At 46.0% G+C, this 26,717-nt stretch overlaps 2 protein-coding genes across 2 annotated transcripts; one reads left to right on the top strand and one right to left on the bottom strand.

The window, feature by feature from the left end:
• Positions 1-20,028: 20,028 nt before the first annotated feature.
• On the top strand, positions 20,029-23,217 carry LOC124678708 (ADP-glucose phosphorylase-like). The gene is made up of 3 exons (XM_047214576.1): positions 20,029-20,544; positions 22,203-22,493; positions 22,692-23,217. Exons 1-3 carry the CDS (start codon positions 20,044-20,046, stop codon positions 22,950-22,952), a joined length of 1,053 nt encoding a protein of 350 aa, XP_047070532.1. The 5' UTR covers positions 20,029-20,043; the 3' UTR covers positions 22,953-23,217.
• A 985-nt stretch (positions 23,218-24,202) lies between these two features.
• LOC124678709 (protein MET1, chloroplastic-like) lies at positions 24,203-26,251 on the bottom strand. Its single transcript, XM_047214577.1, has 7 exons — positions 25,756-26,251; positions 25,538-25,644; positions 25,321-25,412; positions 25,142-25,218; positions 24,945-25,065; positions 24,807-24,866; positions 24,203-24,714 (listed from the first exon to the last, which is right to left on the bottom strand). The coding sequence occupies exons 1-7, from the start codon at positions 26,136-26,138 to the stop codon at positions 24,574-24,576; spliced, it is 981 nt and encodes a 326-aa protein (XP_047070533.1). The 5' UTR covers positions 26,139-26,251; the 3' UTR covers positions 24,203-24,573.
• Positions 26,252-26,717: the final 466 nt, after the last annotated feature.

Raw genomic sequence — 26,717 nt, forward strand, 5'->3', positions numbered from 1 at the left:
AGAGGATCCCGGTGTGGCTAATAACGAATTATCAATCAACGGCAATGAAATCGCAGCAAATCATGTATTACAACCGGTTGATCTCATCACAATGAAAGTAATAAACCCATTTCCTTAATCACCGAAATTTTCGAAACGGTAGCAGTCTACGGATCTAGAGATTATAAATAGTATGGCAATGCCAATGCAAGACGTACAATCACAATTCTAGAGTCAAGACAGAGAAACGCACGTTGAGATCGATCTAACCTCTGAGCGGAGAACACATCCAGAGCGAAACGATCATGGCTCGTAGTCTTACCGCTGCCTTAGTGGCTCTTGTTATCACAGCTTCGCTCGTCGCCTCCGCGAGTAAGTTTTCACAACTATTTTTGTTCAAGTTGCTCATCTGAATGTTTTTGTTGTCCCGTCCCACCTGGGGTTTTCTCGATTCATCTTCACATCTTTGCGTTGGAGTACACCCGATTTAGTAGCGTTGTTGTTTAATTTTGTTGCAGTGTCGGAGACGCCAGAGTGCTGCAAGGACTACCACAAGTGGGGCAATGAGTCAGAGAAGACCTGCGACGACGAAGAGCAGAGCGACAATGACTGCAACGCCTGGTGCATGCAGTCGTCCTGTAGCAGGGACGGCAAAGACGGCTTTTGCAAAAAGATTGGCAAGCTGCACTACTGCCACTGCAAATGTTGATCGGGCCATCCGATACTGTGCTCGTCCTTTGCTGTTTTTTAGTTTTTTAGTTTTGCTTAAGCTTGGATCTTAATAATATTGGTTGAATGGATGTGCCTTGCTGCCCTTGCACGGACTTTCAATTTAAGTTTCTTATGTAGAGAGGATATGACCAAGACAAATGTTTAGTGTTGGCCCGCGGCCGGGGCGCCATGCATGACGGCGAGGCTTTCTTCTTCCAAACGCCGTCTTCTTTCTTTCTCTGCTGCTGGTAGCTCTTAGAGCAACTCTAGCAGAAATCTCAAATCGTAAACCCCGAATACGCGTTTGTCAGGCTGAAAAAAATGTGATTTGGATGCTGAAAAAATCCTCCGCATACATACTAGAGCCCGCAAAAGAAAACCGTAAAATAGCATATTCAGGTGTCTTTCAATAAAAGGCCCATATCTCAAAAAAAAAATCTAAACTTCTTCTTCCTCCTACAGCCGTGCCTGCTTGCCTCCGTTGCGCCCTCTGGCCACCGGCGCCCGCGCGCCGCTTGGCCCCTGCCCTAACACGAGCTCCGCCATGACCCTGCCCCAATTCGCGAGCTCCGCCATGCCATGCTCCTCCATCGGCAGCCAATTCGCGAGCTCCGCCATGCCATGCTCCTCCATCGGCGGCCAATTCCATCCCACCTCGTCTAATGTTGCCGATCTTTGGCCGGATTACTTGGGAGTTTCGCCGGAATAAATTTGCCGGACTCAATAAATTTTGCCGGACTCCAGCGAGTCTATCGACGCCCGACGGAATGTGTCGGCGCAAGGTGATTTTTTCAATCGACAACGCGTTGATCGTATCCAGGTTGGCCTGCAAAAACGTTTTTGAAACTCCAAATATAGAAATCACGAGCTCGTATGCAGGTTGGCCTGCAAAAAAGTTTACGGATTTGACCATTTTAAGATGTCTGATCTAGCAAAAAACGTACAAACTCTTAAAATTGGTTTGCAAATTTACGGGTTTAACCAATTTACGATATCTGCTAGAATTGCTCTTATTGGCCTTCCTGTTACCCTTGCCATCTTCTGCATCGGCACCAACATAGCCGTCACTCGCTTTTGATAGCACGTGTTGTTTGGTCTGCGTGGTGGACAGTGCACATACCTGGTATAGTCGTCCTACTCAACGGACCCGAAATCAAAGTCTACACTAGTTGAATGCCCGTGCGTTGCTGCGGTCTAATAAAGTTGTCATCATCATCTGACATATCCTTGCTCCCGATGAATATCACGTTAGACTTTTGAAATTTCTTTCCTCTCCACACATTTAAAATAATGCACATGAAAATCGCATACTCATGCTTGTTTAGGTTTTGCTGATTGCGGCCTCAATTTATGTCACTTATGTTTAAATATATCAGTGAAATATAGGACTTTTACTTGTGAATATATATAGGGTGTCCTTGTTTACCTATAACTTTCCACATTCTTTTATACAGATAATTTGTCCGGTAAAAACACTCGGATTTTTAATTCCAGATGCCTACTATGTCACACATCGCAATCCCAGGAATATTTTTTTGCGAGACATAATAGATTGATATCACAGAACATCATTCATTACAAACCATAATTGTCTTACATCAAAGGATCACATGATCCAGTCTTAATACAACAATTGATCTAAGGATCAAATACATAACACATAGCGGAAGATACGTAGTAGGGGTCCATCTACTCCACATGCAACGCTTGACGTCAGGATGTAGTCCTAGTTATCGTAGACGTCCTGTTGTCCACCATCCTGGTACTGGTTCTTCCTCTTCATAGTCTGGCCATTTAAATAGCCAGTGACACAACCATGAGTACTTTAAAGTACTCGCAAACTATACTAACATAAGTACTAGCAACTCTAAGCATGGTTCTAAGCTCTAGGTTCATTTGCATAAAGCCAGTTTTATTTCATTAACCCTTACTATTCAAGACTCTTTCTTTACCTAGACTTACTCAAGTGGGAACATTAGTGTCATTCCCACAACCCTGTTGTGATTCAAGTCAAAGTCACCTTTCAAGTTCAATTCACAAGTTACTAGTCACATGCCATACTTTGAAAAGTTCTAATGACGGAACAGTATGGCCTTTCCAACTGTCCATGACCGCGGATGCAGCTATTCGAATAGTTTTACACTCTGCAGAGGTCTTACTCCTGTGCCACAACTTTTGATTACATCCGTCAGGGATAGCCCTGAATCATCATACTCAGTATGCGGATCATCAACCATTAACCTTTCACTTACATACCCTAGTATAGGCACCTCTCCCTATGATCTTGGCCTCCCAGTGAGGGCAAACCGCCAACCTGGGAACTGCACAGGGTTTGGGTAGGATATTCACCTCATTTCACGTCATTTCACTTTTCACGGAGGCAGCCTCGGCATAACCCCATGACGCTTGTTCAGAGGGAACCCATACTAAGATACACAAATTTCCAGCTAAAGCCTTACCCATAATCAGGTATTGTGGGGGTACTCTAAAATTGGAATGGTATCGATTCCGAACCCAACCATCAGTTTTTGTCAAATTCACCTTGTCACTTCAAAGTCATATTCACCTTCAAAACTTCCAATAGAATTACTCATCACTCTAAGGTTTTCAAAGTCATTTGCTTCACAAGTTCCCATCTAGAGTAGTCAATTTTAGTTAAGCACTAGCAACTAGTCGTGAGGGTGTTAACTAACTTTTTACTCTCTAGGCTACGTGTGAAGCTCTTGTGATACTCTACACTTGTACACAAATTAACTACAATAAGTAAACCTTGGTAAATCAAAGTAAAGTTAAAGCAAGATAAAACTTGGGTTTGGATGAATAAGACTTTAAATACCAATACTAGTGCCATAGTCTCTTGCACTAGTAACTTGGAAATAGTAGAGCTTGCATTAGGGTAGCTTGCCTTGGTTGGTGTACTGATCAAAGTGTTCTTCTTCCTCTTCGTAGAAGACCTCCTCCTCCTCGTAGCCTTCGGTACTAGCGTCTATAAATGGATACGAGGTAACAAACACCAATCAATACTTAAGGGGACTACTTAGCCTTAATGGCTTACTCAAGATGATCTAGCATCATCACAAACATCACTCCACTTAACACTAGGGTTTTTACTTAATTAGGGTTAGGAAAATAATTTCCTCTCATTAACATTACTAAAATTTAATATCCTCAAATAAGCAAGTATGAGGCAATGTAGATAAGGTCATCACCTCACCTCACATTACTTGGGAAGATGATTTAAATGAGGTGCTACACCTCATAGATTGGAAATACTAAAATTTGAAATAATTTAAATGAGCTAGAAATAGCCACATAGCCACTATTTGAATCTAGCCCATGATCATATGAAGCAACCATGTTATATTTTTGCATAAAAAATTAGAGTTTTTGAAATGTGAATTTTGAGAATTTTAAACACCTCAAAATTCATTATGGTTGATTTTTAATAATTGTTTGAAATTTGAAAACCTACTGCCTTGTTATTTTTAGTGCTAGTGATCGACAATGAATCAAGGGTTGAGACTAATGGGGTTGGATAGAGAATTTCATAAGCTTTCCAGAAATATAAAATTCATCAATTTTGGCTCAGTAGATTTTGACTTATTATTATTTGAATCAAGCACCAGTATTGAAATTTGGTTTAAACTGAATACACGAATTTGAATTCGTGGGCTCGGGCGGGAAACTAGACGGGCCAGCCCAGCTACGCTTCAGCGTGCAACGGGCCACCTGACAAGGGGCTCCACATGTCAGTGGCACTTAACACGCCCCGAATCGGTACGCAGCCGGCACCGTCGGATTAAAAGGCGATCGGACGGCTCACGGTCGTGCTCGTCCTCGAGACGAGCTCGACGGAACCCTAGCTACTGGCGGGCATGGAGGGTCCAGGGGGAGGTCTTACCGTGGTCCAGCGAGATTGGCGAGGCGGGCTAACGACTGAGGCGACGACGGCGAGTCGAAGGAGGGTCGGGATCGTTGATGACCCACAAGTATAGGGGATCGCAACAGTCTTCGAGGGAAGTAAAACCCAAATTTATTGATTCGACACAAGGGGAGGTAAAGAATACTTATAAGCCTTAACAACTGAGTTGTCAATTCAGCTGCACCTGGAAAAGCACTAGCAACGGGGGTGATGTGAAAGTAGCAATGATATGAGAGCAATAGTAACAAGAATACAGCGAGCAGTAGCGGTAATATGAGAGCAATGGCACCGAGAAAACAGCTTGACATGTAGAACGAGTATATGATGATGAAAGATGGACCGGGGTTCCCAGCTATCTACACTAGTGGCAACTCTCCAATAACAAGTGTTGGGTGAACAAATTACAGTCGGGCAATTGATAGGATTGAAATAGCATTAAGACAGAATATCAAGATCATTAATCATGTAGGCATGTTTTCCAATAATAGTCGTACGTGCTCGCAATGAGAAACTTGCACAACATCTTTTGTCCTACCAGCCGGTGGCAGCCGGGCCTCAAGGGAAACTATCTGGATATTAAGGTACTCCTTTTAATAGAGTACCGGAGCAAAGCATTAACACTCCGTGAAAACATGTGTCCCTCACATCACCGCCATCCCCTCCGGTTGTCCCGATTTCGTCACTTCGGGGCCTTTGGTTCCGGACGAGTGACATGTGCATACAACTTGTAGATACAATCTAAGCAATAAGTATAGAGCTTAAATCTAAGATCATGGCACTCGGGCCCTAGTGACAAGCATTAAGCATAACAAGATTGCAGCAACAAGAACTTCATAAACTTTGTAGATAGACAATCATAACGTAATAATCCATCGGATCCCGACAAACACAACACCGATTACATCAGATGAATCTCAATCATGTAAGGCAGCTCATGAGATCATTGTATTGAAGTACATGGGGGAGAGAATACCAACTAGCTACAGCTAGAACCCGTAGTCCATGGGGGAACTACTCACGGAGCATGATGGAGGCGATGGCGTTGATGGAGATGGCTTCCGGGGGCACTTCCCCGTCCCGGCAGGGTGCCGGGACAGAGACTTCTGTCCCCCGAATTGGAGTTTCGCGATGGTGGCGGCGCCCCTGGAGTCTTTTTGGAGTTTCGTCCAGTGGTACGGTGTTTTTAGGTCGAAAGGGATTTTATAGGCGAAGAGGCGGCGCAGGGGGCACCTGGGGGCGCCACACCACAGGCCGGCGCGGGCCCAGGCCAGGCCGCGCCGCCCTATGGTGTGGTGGCCCTCGGCCCCTCTCCGACTCTTCTTCGGTGTTCCGGACGCTTCGGGAAAAATAGGAGGTTTGGTCTTCGTTTCGTCGAATCCGAGAATATTGCCCGAACAGCCTTTCTGGAACCAAAAACAGCAGAAAACGGGAACTGGCACTGTGGCATCTTGTTAATAGGTTAGTTCCGGAAAACGCATAAAAACATTATAAAGTGCAAGCAAAACATGTAAGTATTGTCATAAAACAAGCATGGAACATCAGAAATTATGGATACGTCGGGGACGTATCAGCATCCCCAAGCTTAGTTCCTGCTCGTCCCGAGCAGGTAAACGATAAAAAGAATAATTTCTGTAGTGACATGCTACTTACATAACCTTGATCATACTATTACAAAGCATATGAAATGAATGAAGTGACTCAAGGCAATGATCTATAGTTGTTAACAAATAGATAACATATAGCAAAACTTTTCATGAAGAGTACTTTCAAGACAAGTATCAAAAGTCTTGCACAAGAGTTAACTCATAAAGCAATAAGTTCAAAGTAAAGGCATCGAAGCAACACAAAGGAAGATATAAGTTTCAGCGGTTGCTTTCAACTTGTAACATGCATATCTCATGGATAATTATCAACACAAAGTAATATGATGAATGCAAATATGCAAGTATGTAAGAATCAATGCACGATTGACACAAGTGTTTGCTTCTAAGATGGAAGGAAGTAGGTAAACCGACTCAACATAAAAGTAGAAGAAAGGCCCTTCGCGAGGGGAAGCATTGATTGTTATATTTGTGCTAGAGCTTTGGTTTTGAAAACATAAAGAGAGCATAAAAGTAAAGTTTTGAGAGGTGTTTGTTGTTGTCAACGAATGGTAGTGGGCACTCTAACCCCCTCGCCAGACAAACCTTCAAAGAGCGGCTCCCATGAATTATTTTTATTTTTGGGTGGCACTCCTTCCAACCTTTCTTTCACAAACCATGGCTAACCGAATCCTCGGGTGCCTGCCAACAATCTCATACCATGAAGGAGTGCCTTTTTATTTTAGTTTTATTATGATGATGACACTCCCCCAACCTTTGCTTACACAAGCCATGGCTAACCGAATCCTTCGGGTGCCGTCCAACAATCACAAACCATGGAGGAGTGTCTATTTAAGTTAATTAATTCGGGACTCGGGAATCCCATTGCCGACTCTTTTTGCAAAATTATTGGATAAGCGGATGTGCCACTAGTCCATTGGTGAAAGTTGCCCAACAAGATTGAAAGATAAACACCACATACTTCCTCATGAGCTATAAAACATTGACACAAATCAGAGGTAATAAATTTTGAATTGTTTAAAGGTAGCACTCAAGCAATTTACTTTGGAATGGCAGGAAATACCACATAGTAGGTAGGTATGGTGGACACAGATGGCATAATGGTTGGCTCAAGTATTTTGGATGCATGAGAAGTATTCCCTCTCGATACAAGGCTTAGGCTAGCAAGGCTATTTGAAGCAAACACAAGTATGAACTGGTACAGCAAAACTTACATAAGAACATATTGCAAGCATTATAATACTCTACACTGTCTTCCTTGTTGCTCAAACACTTTTACCAGAAAATATCTAGACCTTAAGAGAGATCAATTATGCAAACCAATTTCAACAAGCTCTACGGTAGTTCTCCACTAATAGGCTTAGACTACATGAAAAAACTTAATCATGATCTACTTGAGAGCTCAAAACAATTGCCAGGTGTCAAATTATCCAAGACATATGAGGCATTTTCCTTTTCCAACCAAATAAGTATTGTAGCTTCCAACTTTTATCATTGAACATTAAAAGTAAAACGAAGAACAAGTGTTCATATGAAAAAGCGGAGCGTGTATCTCTCCCACACAAGGATTGCTAGGATCCGAATTTATTCAAACAAAACAAAAATAAAAACACACGGACGCTCCAAGTAAAGCACATATGATGTGACCGAATAAAAATATAGTTTCAGGGGAGGAAACCTGATAAGTTGATGAAGAAGAGGATGCCTTGGGCATCCCCAAGCTTAGACGCTTGAGTCTTCTTGAAATATGCAGGGATGAACCACGGGGGCATCCCCAAGCTTAGACTTTTCACTCTTCTTGATCATATATCATCCTCCTCTCTTGACCCTTGAAAACTTCCTTCACACCAAATTTCTCATAAACTTCATTAGAGGGGTTAGTACTCAAAAAATTTGAATCCACCTTGGTCCTGTAGTGGCACATTGCAAGAACTCAATAAAACATTAGCTACAGCTCTCCACGTCTAGAAAACCTCGCTTAAAGTCCACAAGAGACAATGCAAAAAAACATAGACAGAATCTGCCAAAACAGAACAGCCAGTAAAGACGAATTTTAATAAAATACATCCGTTGCTCAAATCAGAAAACTCAAAACTAATGAAAGTTGCGTACATATCTGAGGAACACGCACGTAAATTGGCATATTTTTCTGAGTTACCTACAGGGAAAACAGCCCAGATTCGTGACAGATAGAAATCTGTTTCTGCGCAGAAATCCAAATCTAGTATCAACCTTCGATTAGAGGCTTCACTTGGCACAACAAAACACAAAACTAAGACAAGGAGAGGTTGCTACAGTAGTAAACAACTTCCAAGACACAAATATAAAACAAAGTACTGTAGCAAAATAACACATGGGTTATCTCCCAAGAAGTTGCTTTCTTTATAGCCATTAAGATGGGCTCAGCAGTTTTAATGATGCACTCCCAAGAAATAGTATTTGAAGCAAAAGAGAGCATAAAAAAGCAAATTCAAAACACATTTAAGTCTAACATGCTTCCTATGCAAAGGAATCTTGTACACAAATAAATTCAGGACGAACAAAGTGACAAGCATAAGAAGATAAAACAAGAATAGCTTCAAAAATTTCAGCATATAGAGAGGTGTATTAGTACCATGCAAATTTCTACTACCATATTTTCCTCTCTCATAATAATTTTCAGTAGCTTCATGAATAAACTCAACAATATAACTATCACATGCAGCATACTTTTCATGATTTCCAAACACATAATTTTTATCAAGTTCAAGAATAGTGGAATTAAAACTTTCAAACTTACTTTTATTAATAATATAACAAGGTAGTTGATCAATCTCAATAGATATGGGACTCATAGAATAAGTCAAGAACTCTCCAATCCCATTTTCATTAGTAGTACAATTAATATTATCCAGTAACATAGGACCATCATCTAGAGATTTATCATAAACATTTGCCAAGCAAAACTCTTTAGTACCATGCATTTCGACATCAGGCACAAACAAAGCATTATCATAAGATTTATCAAAGTAGCATGGATTATCATAGATAACAGTAGCATAATTATGCTCATAAGTTTTACTCATAGGTACTATTTCAAGAGAATCCACAGGAACATAACATTCATCCTCCTTCGGTAAGCATGGAGGACAATCAAATAGTGTAAGAGATAAAGAGTTACTCTCATTAGAAGGTTGGCATGGGTAGCTAATCCATTCTTCCTCCTTTTGTTCATCACTCTCCTCTTCTTTTTCATCCAATGAGCTTTCCGGTTCATCAATTTCCTCCTCTTTTTCATCCAATGAGCTTTCAGGTTCATCAATTTGTTCTTCCACTGGTTCCTGCAAATTGTGAGTGCATTCTTGTGCATTAATGAGTCTCTCTTTATAATCAATGATATAAGGATTATCACTGTAGCTTTCTATGCAAAAATTAAGGATAGAAGAGACATAATCTTTAAGGTCCTTACAAACAACACAAGTTTCATAATTTTTAGCAATGAAGGATTTGATCTCATAAGCTCCCATAAACAAAACAAATTGTTCTACTTCTTCGAACCCAAAATGAATATAGCTATTCCAATTATAGTTCTTAATTAAAACTTCCTCACTAAAGCCACATTGAAATTTAAGATGTTTAGTATCCTGTTTAGTGCAATAGTTTATATCATGGCGTTTAAGCAAGATTTTAGCAATTGTATTCAATTTTTCTATCACAGCACTCATAACTTTTCCCGTTCTTGATTCTCTATAATTATTATATAATTCAATAAGCTCCAAATAGGTTGTAGGTTCTCCCATAATAGCAGTTTTTAATTTTTAGGTTTTTCAAATTTTTATGGATTTTCGGGTATATAGGGAAAATAAAACAAGACAAAAAGAAACTAAACAGAAATAAACTAAGCACAAATAAACTAGACAAAAGTAAACTAAGCAAAACAAAATAAAATAAAACAAGAACAGAGAGAGGTAGAGTGTACTCCCCAGGTGAACTTATGAGTAGAGCTATGCCTCCCCGGCAACGGGCCAGAAAATAGTCTTGATAACCCACAAGTATAGGGGATCGCAACAGTCTTCGAGGGAAGTAAAACCCAAATTTATTGATTCGACACAAGGGGAGGTAAATAATACTTATAAGCCTTAACAACTGAGTTGTCAATTCAGCTGCACCTGGAAAAGCACTAGTAACAGGGGAGATGTGAAAGCAGCAGTAATATGAGAGCAGTAGTAACAGTAACACAGCAGCAGTCTAACATGCTTCCTATGCAAAGGAATCTTGTACACAAATAAATTCAGGACGAACAAAGTGACAAGCATAAGAAGATAAAACAAGAATAGCTTCAAAAATTTCAGCATATAGAGAGGTGTATTAGTACCATGCAAATTTCTACTACCATATTTTCCTCTCTCATAATAATTTTCAGTAGCTTCACGAATAAACTCAACAATATAACTATCACATGCAGCATACTTTTCATGATTTCCAAACACATAATTTTTATCAAGTTCAAGAATAGTGGAATTAAAACTTTCAAACTTACTTTTATTAATAATATAACAAGGTAGTTGATCAATCTCAATAGATATGGGACTCATAGAATAAGTCAAGAACTCTCCAATCCCATTTTCATTAGTAGTACAATTAATATTATCAAGTAACATAGGACCATCATCTAGAGCTTTATCATAGACATTTGCCAAACAAAATTCTTTAGTACCATGCATTTCGACATCGAGGCACAAACAAAGCATTATCATAAGATTTATCAAAGTAGCATGGATTATCATATATAACGAGTAGCATAATTATTCTCACAAGTTTTACTCATAGGTACTATTTCAAGAGAATCCACAGGAACATAACATTCAACCTCTTCCGGTAAGCATGGAGGACAATCAAATAGTGTAAGAGATAAAGAGTTACTCTCATTAGAAGGTTGACATGGGTAGCTAATCCATTCTTCCTCCTTTTGCTCGTCGCTCTCCTCTTCTTTTTCATCCAATGAGCATTCGGGTTCATCAATTTCCTCCTCTTTTTCATCCAATGAGCTTTCAGGTTCATCAATTTCTTCTTCCACCGGTTCCTGCAAATTGTGAGTGCATTCTTGTGCATTAATGTGTCTCTCTTTATAATCAAAGATATAAGGATTCCTACTGTAGCATTCTATGCAAGAATTAAGGATGAGAGTGGATTTGGTAACCACGTGTATACGTGAGCACGCTGTAGCTGCCGTTGGATCAACATTGAGATTATTTTTTGGCTCACGGCAACCATACGGCGTGAGTACGTTTCCCTCGCGGAAAACGCTGCCCCACCCACGTGCCTCTCTCTCTCCAGGACTGGCATCCGTGACCATAACAAAGACCTGGCAAATAAAGAGGATAATCAATGCCTCTCTCTCCATGACCGTGACGAGCGGAATTGAGCTGATGCGACGAATCGAACCAGCACATCGATGGTATCAAGCAGGTCTGGCGCGAGCGAAATTGGAGAGAGGGAGAGAAATCGTTGGATTGGAGAGAGAGAGAAAGAAATCTGGTAGAGGAGGGGTGGCGCTGATTGGGTCCGGCGGCGGCGGCGGCGGGGCTCGTCGTCCAGCTCCAGTGCTCCGTCGCGGGCGAGACGAGGACGGACGTGGCGGCCTCAGTGCTCCCCATCGACGGGAGACACCAAGAACGCTTCTGCCCTCCTGTGTCGCAACGAGGATCCCAGCAGCGGCAGGCAGGAGCAGGTTGTGCACGGCCGCGTCGCGCTGCCGTCGGCTGCCGCCTGGCATTCGCGCATGTCCTTGGCCACGCGTGCGATCTGCTGCTCGACGCAACAGTGTAGTCGGAAGAGGAGATCCGGCTCAGGAGCAGGTTGTGCACGGCCGCATCGCGCTGCCGTCGGCCGCCGCCTGGCATTCGCGCATGTCCTTGGCGGCCAGGATGGTGCTCACCGTGGTCTGCGATTGGATGTTTCGGCCTGGAATGGAGTCTTTGTTTCGATTTCGTTTCCAGGAGCATTTTTTCCACTGCATTCAGACTGAAGTCTGCTTCGCGTTTCTTCTGTTGTTCCAATCGTTAAAAGATGTTCTTCCTCTGGTATCAATTCCTCTAAAAGATGTTTCGGCCTGGAATGGAGTCAATGGAAAAGGAATCAACGCGGGCATTGCCCTATGCGCGCACGCGATCCCCAAACCTGCATTGAATCGAGTAAACGGCTGGATCCCGACGCTGTTCGTCGGACCGTCCTTCCAGCCAGCAGCACCGCAGACTCCCTCCGCCGGCACACTCTTGTTTTGCCGGTGCCGTCCTGGTGGACGGCGGAGACGTAGGCCATGTTGGGGACGGGGAGGAGCACGGACGCCCTGCTGCGGTGGCGGCGGCGGGGCCTACGGCGAAGCAGCGGGAGCAGGCGCACCGCGCGACGAGGCCGAGACGCGCAGCGCTTGGGAGCGGACGGCGCGTGTGGGAGCTCTCCGTGCGGCGCGGGTGAAGAACTGAGCGTGGAGGACGGGCTTCAGCGTGGCAGCTCTAGCGGCCAAGTCGCCCGGACGGGCGCGGGCGGAGCAGCGAGGTCCAGCGGGGGCCTTGGATAAAGATGGTTCTAGTACTATTTGAGATGGGGGAGGAAAGTACAGGTAGAAGGTAGAAGATGACAGAAGAGTGGTCTATTTTGCTGACACGGCCACATGTGCGTTCCTAACGGATTAACGGATGGCGTTAGACACGTGTCGAGCAGGCAACGCGTGCTCACGTATACACCCGATCACCGGGCTTCATTCGAATTAAGGATAGTAGAGACATAATCTTTAAGGCCCTTACAAACAACACAAGTTTCATAATTCTCAACCATGAAGGATTCTATCTCGGAGGCTCCCATAAATAAGACAAATTGTTCTACCTCTTCGAACCCATAATGAATATAGCAATTCCGATTATAGTTCTTAATTAAAAATTCCTCACTAAAGCCACATTGAAATTTAAGATGTTTAGTATCCTGTTGAGAGCAACGAGTTTATATCATGGCGTTCAAGCAAGATTTTAGCAATTGTATTCAATTTTTCTATCATAGCACTCATTATTCTACCAGTTCTTGATTCTCTATAACAATTATAACATTCTATAAGCTCCAAGTAGGTTGTTGGTTCTCCCATAACAGCAGTTTTTAATTTTTTGGTTTTTCAAATTTTTATGGATTGTTGGGTATATGAGACAAATAAAACAAGACAAAAAGAAACTAGACAAAAGTAAACTAAGCAAAATAATACTAGACAGAAATAAACTAAGCACAAATAAACTAGACAAAAGTAAACTAAACAAAATAAAAGCGAGAGAGAGAGGTAGAGTGTACTCCCCGGAGTGAACTTATGAGTAGAGCTATGCCTCCCGGCAACGGCGCCAGAAAATAGTCTTGATGACCCACAAGTATAGGGGATCGCAACAGTCTTCGAGGGAAGTAAAACCCAAATTTATTGATTCGACACAAGGGGAGGTAGAGAATACTTATAAGCCTTAACAACTGAGTTGTCAATTCAGCTGCACCTGGAAAAGCACTAGCAACGGGGTGATGTGAAAGTAGCGATGATATGAGAGCAATAGTAACGAGTAACACAGCAGCGAGTAGTAGTAATATGAGAGCAATGGCACCGGAAAACAGTTGACATGTAGAACGAGTATATGATGATGAAAGACGGACCGGGGTTCCCGAGCTATCTACACTAGTGGCAACTCTCCAATAACAAGTGTTGGGTGAACAAATTACGGTCGGGCAATTGATAGGATTGAAATAGCATTAAGACAGAATATCAAGATCATTAATCATGTAGGCATGTTTTCCAATAATAGTCGTACGTGCTCGCAATGAGAAACTTGCACAACATCTTTTGTCCTACCAGTACGGTGGCGCCGGGCCTCAAGGGAATCTACTGGATATTAAGGTACTCCTTTTAATAGAGTACCGGAGCAAAGCATTAACACTCCGTGAAAACATGTGTCCCTCACATCACCGCCACCCCCTCCGGTTGTCCCGATTTCTGTCACTTCGGGGCCTTTGGTTCCGGACAGTGACATGTGCATACAACTTGTAGATACAATCTAAGCAATAAGTATAGAGCTTAAATCTAAGATCATGGCACTCGGGCCCTAGTGACAAGCATTAAGCATAACAAGATTGCATCAACAATAACTTCATAAACTTTGTAGATAGACAATCATAACGTAACAATCCATCGGATCCCGACAAACACAACACCGATTACATCAGATGAATCTCAATCATGTAAGGCAGCTCATGAGATCATTGTATTGAAGTACATGGGGGAGAGAATACCAACTAGCTACAGCTAGAACCCGTAGTCCATGGGGGAACTACTCACGGAGCATGATGGAGGCGATGGCGTTGATGGAGATGGCTTCCGGGGGCACTTCCCCGTCCCGGCAGGGTGCGGGACAGAGACTTCTGTCCCCGGGTTGGAGTTTCGCGATGGTGGCGGCGCCCACGGAGTCTTTTTGGAGTTTCGTCCAGTGAGTACGGTGTTTTTAGGTCGAAAGGGATTTTATAGGCGAAGAGGCGGCGCGAGGGGGCACACAGGGCGCCACACCACGAGCCGGCGCGGGCCCGGGCCAGGCCGCGCCGCCCTATGGTGTGGTGGCCCTCCGGCCCCTCTCCAGACTCTTCTTCGGTGTTACTGGACGCTTCGGGAAAAATAGGAGGTTTGGTCTTCGTTTCGTCGAATTCGAGAATATTGCCCGAACAGCCTTTACTGGAACCAAAAACAGCAGAAAACGAGAAGCGGCACTGTGGCATCTTGTTAATAGGTTAGTTCCGGAAAACGCATAAAAACATTATAAAGTGCAAGCAAAACATGTAAGTATTGTCATAAAACAAGCATGGAACATCAGAAATTATGGATACGTCGGGGACGTATCAATCGTCTTCCCGATGTCGCAGCTACTGCGGCACACTCCGGTGAAATTCCGGCGAGCTAGGGCTTAATCGGAGAGGGGAAGGAGTCAGGGAGGCTTAGGAGGGAGAGGGTATGTGAATGGTGTGCTCAGAGGATGAAGGGGAGGCTTCATTTTATAGGGTCGAGGGGTGGCCGAGGGGGTGCAGGCAGGTGGATGGTGTCGACGGTGCTAGAGGTCGCTAGAGGTCAAGGGAGTGGGTGCGTCCTATTGGCGACGTCAAGGCGGTCCTAATGCGCGTCATGGCGTAGCAGGAGGGGGACGGGAGCGTGCGGTGACGTCGGTGTCCTGGGAGTACGGTGGCGGACGGTTGTCGTCCGTGACGACGACGAGAGGGCTCGCGCGGGCAGGTGAGGTTGTCTAGGAGTTAGTTTTGGTCCTCGTGAGCGCGTGAGAGAAAGGAGAGGGCGAGAGGAGGTCGGACGCGATGGGGCGAGCGCGTGTACTGGCGTGTCCAGAGACGTGTCCATGCACGCTTTGGCGCGTCCTGGCGTCGATGGGCACGTCGTGTTCTGGGGCTTGCAAGCCTCTCCTTGGCCAGGGATTGTACCAGCAGGGTCAGGGTGATGTAGGCGACCTATTTGGCAAGGTGAGAGAGAGAGGGGAGGAGAGTGACATGGTGAGCATGGTGGTGGTGACCAAGGGGATGGCATGGCCATGGCATGGATCCTCTATGCATTTTTCTTGGTCTATGAGTGCACTGCAAGCTTAGGTGAGGTGAGGCCAAGGTATGTGACAAGGTTGGCAAGGTTAGGGAGGGCTAGAGCATGCACAACAAATCTTAGCCAAAGTGTATGACATATGTCATGACATGGAGAGAGCTTGTGTCATGGTGAGCATGGCAAGGCAAGGTCATCTCCTTAGGAGGCTTTAGGGTACCATGTGTACTATAGATGAGCACAAGGGAGTGGAGTGAGGTGGTGAATAGTAGGTAGGAATAGTGGTTCTACCTTTTATTTAATTAATTTGATCACCTTATGTGGGATGCAATGGTCTCATTTGAATTTGAATTTGACCAAAATACTTCATAGGTGTGATCTAAATAATGTTTGGCATCTATTGGTGGCCTTGGTTTGCAATTTGGAGTTGGTTTGTGAAAAATCCAAAATTTGGGGCAATCTAGAATCTGATTCAAAGTTGCCACTTTGCATGCTTATATTAAGAGTTTGACTTTGAATCAGCAAGGTTGACTTATACCAAGTTGTTCACTTTTATGAGTACTAGTGATTTGGACAAAAAGATTAGAAAGTTTAGTTTAGAAATAGTTAACCAAAGGGGCTCAAAGTAGGTATCATGGTAAAAATGGCAGATTTGACCATTATCATATGTCACTTAGGGTTTTTCATTTTCTTCCCTTTTGTTTTGATTTTCTTTGATCCCAAAGGTGTTGTGTTGTGTTCTTATGTACTGTTTTGAGTTTAGGATTGTGTTTCACCATTTCAAACAAAGGAGTAGGGCATAGGCTCAAATTTGCAATTTGGCCATATACTCACATATGCCTCTATGTGTCTTTTCATTTTATTTTTGTTTCACTTTTGATTTGGCTTGGTGGGTACTGATGGTTGGGTTTGTTGAGGTTTTCACACCATCTAAACAAGGTAGAACATGGCATAGGCCTATATTTACAAATATGGCCATGGGCTCATATGTGCCTCTATTTCTATTTTATTTTCTTTTTGATTTATTTCTCTTTGATCCTAATTGCATGGTTGTGGCTTGGAAACCATTTCAAACCATTCAAACACACATTCATGGCACTAGCAAACAATTCATTCATTCACATAATAGAAAAGGTTTTGAAATAGGCAAGTTTTTGTTGACTCTAGAATTTTGATAAAAGGAAATTGATTCTTCTTTGTTTTAAAATTTTGGGGTGCTACAGTTTAGGGGATGCGTTTTCTTTGTGTCGCATTTGGGGGACGTCGCTCCCCAGCCGTATCCCCCAAACACGGCCCTCAAACATTAAAATAACTTATTATTTGTTTTGTTGCATTTTTATTTCAATAGAGAGAAGGAATTTGTAGGGGCAATCAAGAATTTCAAAGTAGTGCAACATATTGTAACAAATTACACACAAAAACATCAAAAAAATATGAACTAATTTTTTTAGACTACTTTTTCTTTGATGGCCCCGCCTTGTCGTCCTCATGGAGGCGCTTTCTGCTCGTCACCTCTTCCGAAGAGACGGTGTCGTTCGACGCGTCGGAAGAACTTGTGTCCCCTTCCGACGAGTAATCCTTGTTGTATTCATTGTCGCCGGTGCTCGCTAGCTGCGCCTCCACCTCCGTCCTTGCCTCCTTCTTTGCAGCCGCCGCCTCCTCAGCCTCCTCCTCCTCCTTCTCATGGCCGTCGTCAGCGACGGCTTTCTCCTCCTCCTCATGACTGTCGTCGGCCTCCCAATCCTCCTCCTGGTTATCCGTCGGCGGGGAACTATAACTGCTAGGCGTTGCAACACTGTCCCACCAATGGCGCCATCCCGGTGGCTTTCCCTCGCTATCGGTGTCCGATGGCAAAGAGATGTTGCTCATGGTCAGAGAGGAGAGATGAATGGTGCCAGTCGGTTGTAGATCGGAATGTGAATACCTATGGATCTTATTGAGTGGGGATGAATGGCGGCGCATATATCGAAGATGGTTGTGGTTGCTCTTTCGCGGAGTTCGCTCTCCATTCCGGCGGTTCGCGCGTCGATCGACGCGGTTGCCACTGCGACGGTTCCACTTCCCGGCAACTGTACTGTCGCTAGGCAGACGATGATTGAGCGTCATCATGTGTCCATGACGCGTCGGGCTCGCCACTCCCCGCCTCGCTTCTCGCTGCCTGGAGCGCCCCTGTGGACCGGGGACGGACTCGGGGCGCCGGACACCGTATTGAGCCGCGCCGGGCAGAAAGGACCCTTAAGACTCGTGACTTTGAAGAAAAACTGTCCGACGCGCCCAAAAATCTTTAAAGGATGTTTCGGGGAGGTGGCTGAAGATGCTCTTACACTCGCCTAGGCTGACAAAACATCCGAGTGTCCCACCATGCACCGACCGCAACGAGATCTTAGGGCATCTCCAACCGGGCGACCCATCCCGCGCCCGCGCGTCCGGATGGGTCCAGCCGGACAAAAATCCGGCCCAACGCGGGGACGCACCGCAAAAGCGGACGGCCGCGGCGTCCGGAACGACGCAAACCCGGCCCAAATCTGGGCCGGGTTTGCGTGGCCGCGGATGGCACGCGGCGTCCTCGCGTGTCCGCTCGTCCGCGTGGCTGGCCCACCTGTCGGTGCCCCGGTCCTATTAAATGTGGGTCGGGGAAGGGGGCTGTCCCTATCCGGTCCCTACTTTCCACTCCGGCCGCACGCGCGAGCTCGAAGCTTCCGCACCGCCATGGCCCCGAAGCGCGAGTTCTCGCCATCCGCCAACGACCACGAGGCCGGCGGCGGCCGGCCGGTCCGCGCCGGCGCCGTTCGCCATGGGGCCGCCGGCGACGCCCGGATGCGACCGGATCTACGTCACCGTAGCGGTGGCGCGGATGTTACAGGGACGCCGGCGTCCCAATGCCGTGGGGGACGTGCACCTCCCCACGGGCGGCACTCGAGCCCGGATCGGGTTCGGTGCCGCCCATCCCGGGCTCGGCCGCGCCCGCTACGCCGAGATCCGGAGGCGCCGCGCTCAGCCGCCGGCGGACCTCCGGCGAGGACCCCGCGTACGGCGACGCAAGTCCCAAGCGGGACTTGTGGTTCGAGGTGGAGCACGATGCGCGTCGGCGCACGTGCTTCACATCCGCGACGGCGCGGCCTCGCGCGCGGCCCGCGCACACCGCTAGGCGGGCTGGCCGCCGCCCGGCGGCCTCTACATCAACGAGCCCGCGCCCCGGCCCCGGCCCACGGCCCGCAGCCCCGGGAGGAGGAGGACGACCGGAGGCTGCGGGCGGCGCTCGCGGCGTCCGCGGCGGCGCGCGACCTCGACGAGCTGGCCAAATGGCCGCACCTCGCCGAGACGGCTGCGCACCTCCGCGGCCGGAGGAGGCGGCCGGGAAGGCCCGGGGAGGACGCCCGGGCGGAGGCGTGGGCCTTCCTCGAGCCGGCGCGCCGTCGGGCGGCGCTCCGGGAGGAGGAGGAGCGCCGGGCCGCGTGCTCGGCGGAGGAGGAGCGCCGGCCACGCTCCGGCTACGAGGCGGAGCTGCGAGGCCGCGACGGAGGAGCGGCTCGGCGGAGTCCGCGCGGAGGCACGGCTGCGCAGGCCGGCGAGCCCGCCGAACCCGCACTCCTCCTGGGAAAGGGCGCAGTGGGAGCCCTGGCCGGAGTCCCCGGTGCCCTCCGGCGTTTCGAGCCGGAACAGCGCGTCGCCGCCGGGGGGCGTCGCCGACGATGACGAGTAGGTAGTACTGCCGGCGGCCACCGTGCTCGCAAACCCTGTCTAGGGTTTCTTTTTTTTTTTTAGTTTGAAGCCCATATAGGGCTTTCTTTTGTGTAAAAATTGCCCAAAATAGGGCTAAGTTTAATTAACCACTGGTTTAATGTTATTTTTGGCTGTTTTCCTTTTTATTTTTATTTTTGTTTTTTTAATTATATATGCGGTGCGTCCGCGCGTTGGGCGCAGCGTGCGATCCAAACGGACACGCGGACGCGGGACGCTGTCCGGGTGTCCGTTCGGCCACCCAAACGGTCCAAAACGGACGGCCCAGCGCGTCCGTTTGGGTCAGCCGGTTGGAGATGCCCTTACAGGTCCCGCATGCATAAAATGGTCAAACTCAAGCTCATGTGCCCCACAGTCCAGTCACACACAACTCTGATGTCCCTATGACCATCCGGTCCCACCGCCGGCGGCACATCTCCAGCAGCCACGAGCCGACCGTCTTTCTGGAACAGAGCCCAAGCGTCGCCCACTCCTGCGAACACGAAGCAGGAAAGGGAAAGGCGATGGCGGAAGCTTCTAGAACCTCGGAGGCGCGCCGCGACGCCGTGTTCGGGCGCTGGGTCATCTTCTCGCCGGCGCGCTCGCGCCGCCCCACCGACCTCAAGTCCCACGGCCCCGCGAATCCCAGCCCCGGCCCCGCCGACGGCAACGCCCCCAAGCCCTCCTGCCCCTTCTGCCTCGGCCGCGAGTCCGAGTGCGCCCCGGAGATATTCCGCGTGCCGGCGCCCGACGCGTCGTCGCCGTGGCGGATCCGCGTGATCGAGAACCTGTTCCCGGCGCTGCGGCGCGACGTGGAGCCGCCGGCGCCGGAGGAGGGGCAGGAGCCCGTCGGCGCGGGGGAGTGCGCCGTGCGGGGGTTCGGGTTCCACGACGTGGTCATCGAGACGCCGCGCCACGACGTGCGGCTCTGGGACCTGGACGCGGAGGGGGTCGGCGACGTCCTGCTCGCCTACGCGCGTCGGGTGCGGCAGCTATCTGAACATCCAGCGGTGAAGTATGTTCAGGTAATTCTCTATTTAAACTTCAGCGCTTATATATGCTTATATAGTTATTACCCCGTACTAGATTTCGTAGCTGGGTCTACCTGATCTGACAAATGGTGACAATTCGTCGCGTACATGTCATTTCGGTAGTTCTTAAATGAGTGGCAAACTGCCAATGTGATGTTCTTAGAAGTGGCCCTAGCAATTGTCGTTTACTGGTTAGTAGAACTAAAAAAAAATCCTAGATGTCAATAGTTTTGATAGTTCAAGGTGCAAATCAAATGATTTAGGAATTGGGTGTGGAATTAAAATCGATGCACTAGTTGACAAACCAAAAATGGGGACTGTTTTTACTTTTTAGATATAGCGCTGGACTAAGATATTTGTGCAGTCCTAGTGTTTCTTGATTGTTATCCATACAATGTACCTAAGTTTTGGGTGCCGATTGGTCTAATCATACACTTCATGGCCAAACTGAATATGGATAATGTGTTGGGATTTTCTGGCTTTTTTAATCAGTTTTTCATTTTGTATGGACAATGCATTTTGGCGGCACGATCTGCAAATTAGCTTATAGCCTGGTAGCATAATATGTATACTTACTTTTGAGTTTAGGCTGCAGATTGTGTTGTATTCAGGGGCATTTTGTGTGGAGCCGATGTTTATTTCAAAACCCTTTCAACAGTCATGCACTTCCTAATTGAAGCTGAATAACACATTTCCTAGTTACCATGTTCTATTTTGTTTTGTTCTGTTCTATATGTCGGTTGACAAACATTAAATCTTTTTCACACTATGTAGTGATTGCCGTGGCAGGATTTACTGCAGTTTTGTCACTTAGTGTTTTCCTCATGCTCAGCTCTCTTTCATGCGCTGCCAGGCAACATATCTGTGCACGTAGAAACCTCTTGCCTGATATGAAAAATGTCAGTAATACGCAAGGGAAATGGCAATACTTCATTGGCTCGTTTTAACAGTTTGGACCTTTTATATTTGGCCAACTATACAGAGCCAGTCATTTATGCTAAGGGAACAAGCCGATGCTCTGATAAGTAAATGTGTGTCATTGTGTATTTGAAGACGGGCACTGAGAAGGCGCAATGCTTAACCACCAATGGTGCCCACGACCCCGGAGAAACAAAACATAAAACAGGGAAAAATCAAACTACTCTAATATAACTTGCAAAGGAAAACGACATAAGACAGAACAGGGGCAAGTGCAATCGAGGCTTCTAGATCTTGTGGCCTGGTTGCGTGTGCATGTTGGCTATTACATTATCTGTTCACAGACTCCTGGCTGCATGAAATAAAGTGTGCACATGGATCATATGCTCTACTGAAGTGTGTATCCTTGAATTAATACAAATAAAACCTGCTTACTAAGTAAAGTGGCCTTGATGATACATTGACCAATCACAATAAGTTAGCTGCAAGCCTGCAACTCTTGCTAATGCTGCATATCTGCACGAGAACTTAGTGCCCAGTTTTTGTTCTCAAATTCATATTTCATTGTCTATTTATTTGTGCTGCTATGGCACTGAAAAAAATCGAGTAAGTAATAGCCTTTAATTTGTTATAGCATTAGCTACTTGATCTACTTAGTTTACTGCAGCTTGTACAATGCGTTGCCAAATTCCTCTTATTACATTAAAAAGTTCTGTTGTCTTGAAATTGCTTAGGTGTTTAAGAACCACGGGGCATCTGCTGGAGCTTCAATGGCACATTCACACAGCCAGATGATTGGAACTCCTTTTGTCCCTCCATCAGTTACCTCCCGGCTTAACTGCATGAAGGAGGTTTTTGAGAGGTCGGGAAAGTGCAGCCTTTGTGAGATTCAGTGCAAGGATATCTTGGTCAGCGAGACACGGAATTTTTCTGCAATTGTTCCCTTTGCAGCATCTTATCCATTTGAGATATGGATCATTCCTCGGGAACATAGCTCCTTTTTCCATGAAATAGATCAGGATAAGGTATGGATTGTTCGTTATTCTATTTGATCCCATCTTTTTTATAAACCATACTAGCTCAAACTACATTTTTCTGCACAAATATATGTTTAATGACCTGAGCTATGAAATTAAACTTCATAGAGTTCATGGATTCTCCTGCCATCTGCAGTTGTTCAGTGCTCTTTTGTTTGTAATAAAATATTACTATGCTGTATACAGGTATTGGATCTGGGGTCTCTGTTGAAAAACATACTGGAAAAGCTGTGCAAGCAGCTCAATGATCCGCCGTTCAACTATATGATCCACAGTGCGCCATTTGGACTCTCCTCATCCTGCATGCCTTACACACACTGGTTCCTCCAGATAGTGCCGCAGTTGAGTGTAACTGGTGGATTTGAGATGGGAAGCGGGTGCTACATCAACCCAGTTTTCCCTGACGATGCAGCGAAGATCCTAAGGGAAATCGACTGCTCAATATAGCTCTGATTTATTTCTCTGTCATGCTGGAACTACGGTTGTGTTGTCCCTCTATAGTGTTATTTTTTCCGAAGATAATTGGTACTACATTGCTAATAATCTGAGTGCACAGTTAACATGATACGTGTTACTGAGAGAATGTGATCAAACTTGAAGTTCTTAACCCTGCAAGTGCTTTTCTGGTGGAGTTTGTATTTCTTCACCTGGAACTGGAAGGGTGGTCTCGAATTCAGAATTTTCCTGAGCAGTGTTCGTCTTCCAAGTTGTTTATTGCAGTATATCTGCGATTCAGTGTACCATGAGTCCATGACCTTGATGGTACAACTAGAAATGTGTCATGTCGGCTGCTTAGTATGTTCTGCTGGTTCTGAAACCATGCTTATAGATCACAGCAGAAGCCTAGCTACCAATCTTGTTTCATCAATATACATGAGGAAAACATAACCAGATGGTAAATCGACTGAAGAAACTCCTGAAACTGTGCGCATAAAAATAGGTCAGAAAGCAGCAGAAGAGTGCTGCCACTTACAAAGTAGATAAAGCAGGCGGAACTGCCAATTACAAGGTAGATAGAGCAGGCGGAACTGCCAATTACAAGGCACGGAGCTTTTGCCGGTTTCATGGTGCCGCCACGAGGCGGGAGCTTTCATGGTGGTGCCTGTGCAAATGGTGGAAGCGGACTAGCCTAGTCTGCATTAGTCTGCCACTGGGCCTCAGCACTGTTGGCTGCTTGAGTCGTTGGTATTGTTTTTTGATTCTCAACTCCCTCCTCGCCCCTTGCCCACCAGGTGTTCGTGTAGATTCCTACCATGTTATCTGATCTAAGTGATTTGACTCAGTTCTTCGAATGGTTTCGTGCAAGCAGTTAGCTACCAGGAACCTTAATCAGTTGAGGGGGTTAATGGAAATCTCTAGTGGGAACTGTACAACCTTTGGCGGAAACTGTACCATATGCACGCAAGGCTTAATCTATAGTGCAGATTCGTAGAGCCGTAAGAAAATTGTGGCAACAGATGCTGAGGACCTTCTTGATAGGTCCCATTATCATGAGCTCAAGGTGAAAATCTACGAAGATGTACATGTGAATTCACCTTGTCCAATTTTTGTTAACAAATTCTCGAGTTACAGCTTCAACTATGTGCAGCAGTGCATGATATCTAGGGAAGGCTTGATCATATGAGTGCCTGTACGAAAATTAGGTGCTTGCATTATATGGCTAGAAAAATGTTCTTTCTCTGTTATCCGAAAGTTGATTAATAAATTGACAGTGTAAACTTATTGAAACTGAAAAGGTACAGAGTGTTTTCTCCTCAAGAGTTGGCTCTTGTGTTCACAAGAAAATATCTCCACATTCTGATCAATACTTACATATTTTGGATAACTTAGCACAATGATAACATATTTACTTTACAGGGGGCTTCCTTTACAAATGGAGGATTTTCATTTGGATGTACAAAGTGTATGTCCATCAAATGGTTGAAGCACAAGGGCAGGCTAAAACTGACCTGGAGATATCTCCAGGGTCTCAGCAAGAACAAGCTAAAACTACTGTTTTCGACTAGTGGCAGAGAGAGGAAAACTGGATTGCTTGTCCAAGTAGAATTGGCAATGTCTCTTATCTTCATCACTTCTTGCCGAATCCAAACAAGGATTTGATGGCATTGATGGCACTCTCATTTATAAATGATTCATCGTACTTGTTTAGCAGGGGGGCAAACTCCTCTGACTTCCTCAAGTTTGCTAGATCCGGGTCAGTGCGAATCGTCTTCAGGAAATCAAGCAAGACATAATAAGTCACTAATTATGAACCATGCATGGACCTTTTTACTCTTAGAAAGCAGATGTTTTTCTGATTACCTTGAAGTCTTCATAGCCGGCTTTCATGGCGTCTTCAAGTGCAGAAAGGCCAGCTTGTATCTGCACGAGGGAACATTCAGATGAGTATTCAGTGGCAGACTTGCAGTCTTGTAGTTCACAGTGAAACAAGAGGCAAACCCGGTCAAGCTTCGAGTAACAGCACGCGACGTTGTAGCTGGCTACAGAAGACTCATCGATCTCTGGTTTCGACCCCAGCACCGACTCGAACTTGTCCAACGCTTCCTCGTACTTTCCATCCCTAAAGTTTTTTTTTCAAACAAGTCATGGGAGTTTTCAAATTGAAGCAATCTCAATGCATCATATGTTTCACTGACTTGTACAGCCTAAGCCCTGAGCGAAGGTCATCTTCTCTTTGGATCTTCTGCTCCATCTTCTTCTGGTAATTTTGCATCTGCATCCAACATTTGAGAGCGCCGTGCGCCACAGCATGAATAAGCAATCTGTAGATGTCTCTGAGCAAAAAAATAAAAGTAAAGCATAAAGTCATACTTACTTGAATCTCTCTTAGTTTGGTGCTGACATTTCCAGTGTTTCTTTCAGCCCTGATGATCTCCTTCTCGGAGAGCTCACCAGAATCCCATTTTCCTGGACTCATTAATTAGCAGCGAGCAAATTGCACAACTCAAATTCTGAATTCGACAAATCCACAATCATATTATATATCTTGCAAAGAATCATAAATCAAGCAGGTAACTAGTATCTGTTCTTACCAAATTTCTTCTGCATCTTCATGTAGAGAGGGCCGACTCTCTGGCGGATGCAGTACATGGTCTGGCCGTACCCTGCCGCCGGCCAGATTTCCTCACCAAAGACGGCGCTGTGAATTCATTATCAGTTAGCAAACATGGAATGAATTGCTCATTTCTTGATCAGCTGGTGGCTGAGAATTGTTATGGATTGGCTGACGTGACCGTTTGAGAAGACTGACCTGGTGGCTAGGACCTTGTCGCCGGGGGTGAACTTGCCTGTCTGCTCGGCGGAGGAGCCGGGGAAGATGGCCTCGATGTAGGTGCCGCCATCCTGGCCCTTGGTGAACTTGAGCCCGTACGGCTTGAGGATCTCCACCTCGTACTCCTCGTACGGATCCTCGCCTTCCCCTCCCCCCTCCCCGCCTCCGGACTTGGGCTCCGCCTGCGCCGAAGACGACGCCCGGACGACGACGCAGCTCCTCGCCGACCCCCGCAGCGTCAGGCAGCAGCTCTGGCCAAGAAACGGCTGCCTCGCTGTCCGGGCATTGCTGCCGCTGGCTCTTGGGAGACATGGCGGGGAGGATAGGAGCGGCTGGTTGGTGATCTGGTGGGCGAGAGCCATGGCAGCTAGGTGGGAGCTTTGCGCGCTCGCTTGCTCCGCGAATTGAATCTTGGTGGTGTAGGAGCCGGAAGCGATGAGGGGGAGACGAGGGTTCTGTGGCTCATCTTTGGCGGTGTGGCGTGGCGCCAAGAGGACTTGAGTTTGGGTGTGAGATGGATGGAGTCCACACACACACACACTGGGCAGACGGGCACGAACCAGGGAGAACAAAGTAAACAGAGGCAAGGCATATGCTGGCTTGGGATCCTACCTGGCATGTGGCATCTCCCATGTCAGCAATCCACTTGACACTTGTCAGCAGTGGCGGACACATGAAATAATTAGTGGGCACACCTCCAACAAAAAGTTACACTTCCCAATTGTGATAAAATGTTGCCAAATGCCAGGTAGGATCCCAAGCAAGAATATGCTGAGAATTAACTCCGTGCTCAGTCAAGTCCTACACCCTTTGATTGTATTGTGATTCATGTATATAAGTTGCAAGTTAAGTTGCAACCGTTGCTAGTAGAGTTGCAACTGAGATTTTTTCGGTTACAAGTGGAAATGCAACTAACAAAAATTATCCTGACCAATAGATTT

This window comes from Lolium rigidum, chromosome 7 (assembly GCF_022539505.1).
Source record: "Lolium rigidum isolate FL_2022 chromosome 7, APGP_CSIRO_Lrig_0.1, whole genome shotgun sequence".
In the NCBI taxonomy this organism is placed as follows: domain Eukaryota; kingdom Viridiplantae; phylum Streptophyta; class Magnoliopsida; order Poales; family Poaceae; genus Lolium; species Lolium rigidum.

Coding starts and splice junctions, on each gene's coding strand:
- LOC124678709 (XM_047214577.1), bottom strand. CDS start 26,138: ATGGCTCTCGCCCACCAGATCACCAACCAGCCGCTCCTATCCTCCCCG. Junction 25,413..25,537: donor GAAGATGCAGAAGAAATTTG/GTAAGAACAGAT, acceptor TAATGAGTCCAG/GAAAATGGGATTCTGGTGAG. Junction 25,219..25,320: donor CCAAACTAAGAGAGATTCAA/GTAAGTATGACT, acceptor TGTTGGATGCAG/ATGCAAAATTACCAGAAGAA.
- LOC124678708 (XM_047214576.1), top strand. CDS start 20,044: ATGGCGGAAGCTTCTAGAACCTCGGAGGCGCGCCGCGACGCCGTGTTC. Junction 20,545..22,202: donor CAGCGGTGAAGTATGTTCAG/GTAATTCTCTAT, acceptor GAAATTGCTTAG/GTGTTTAAGAACCACGGGGC. Junction 22,494..22,691: donor ATGAAATAGATCAGGATAAG/GTATGGATTGTT, acceptor TGCTGTATACAG/GTATTGGATCTGGGGTCTCT.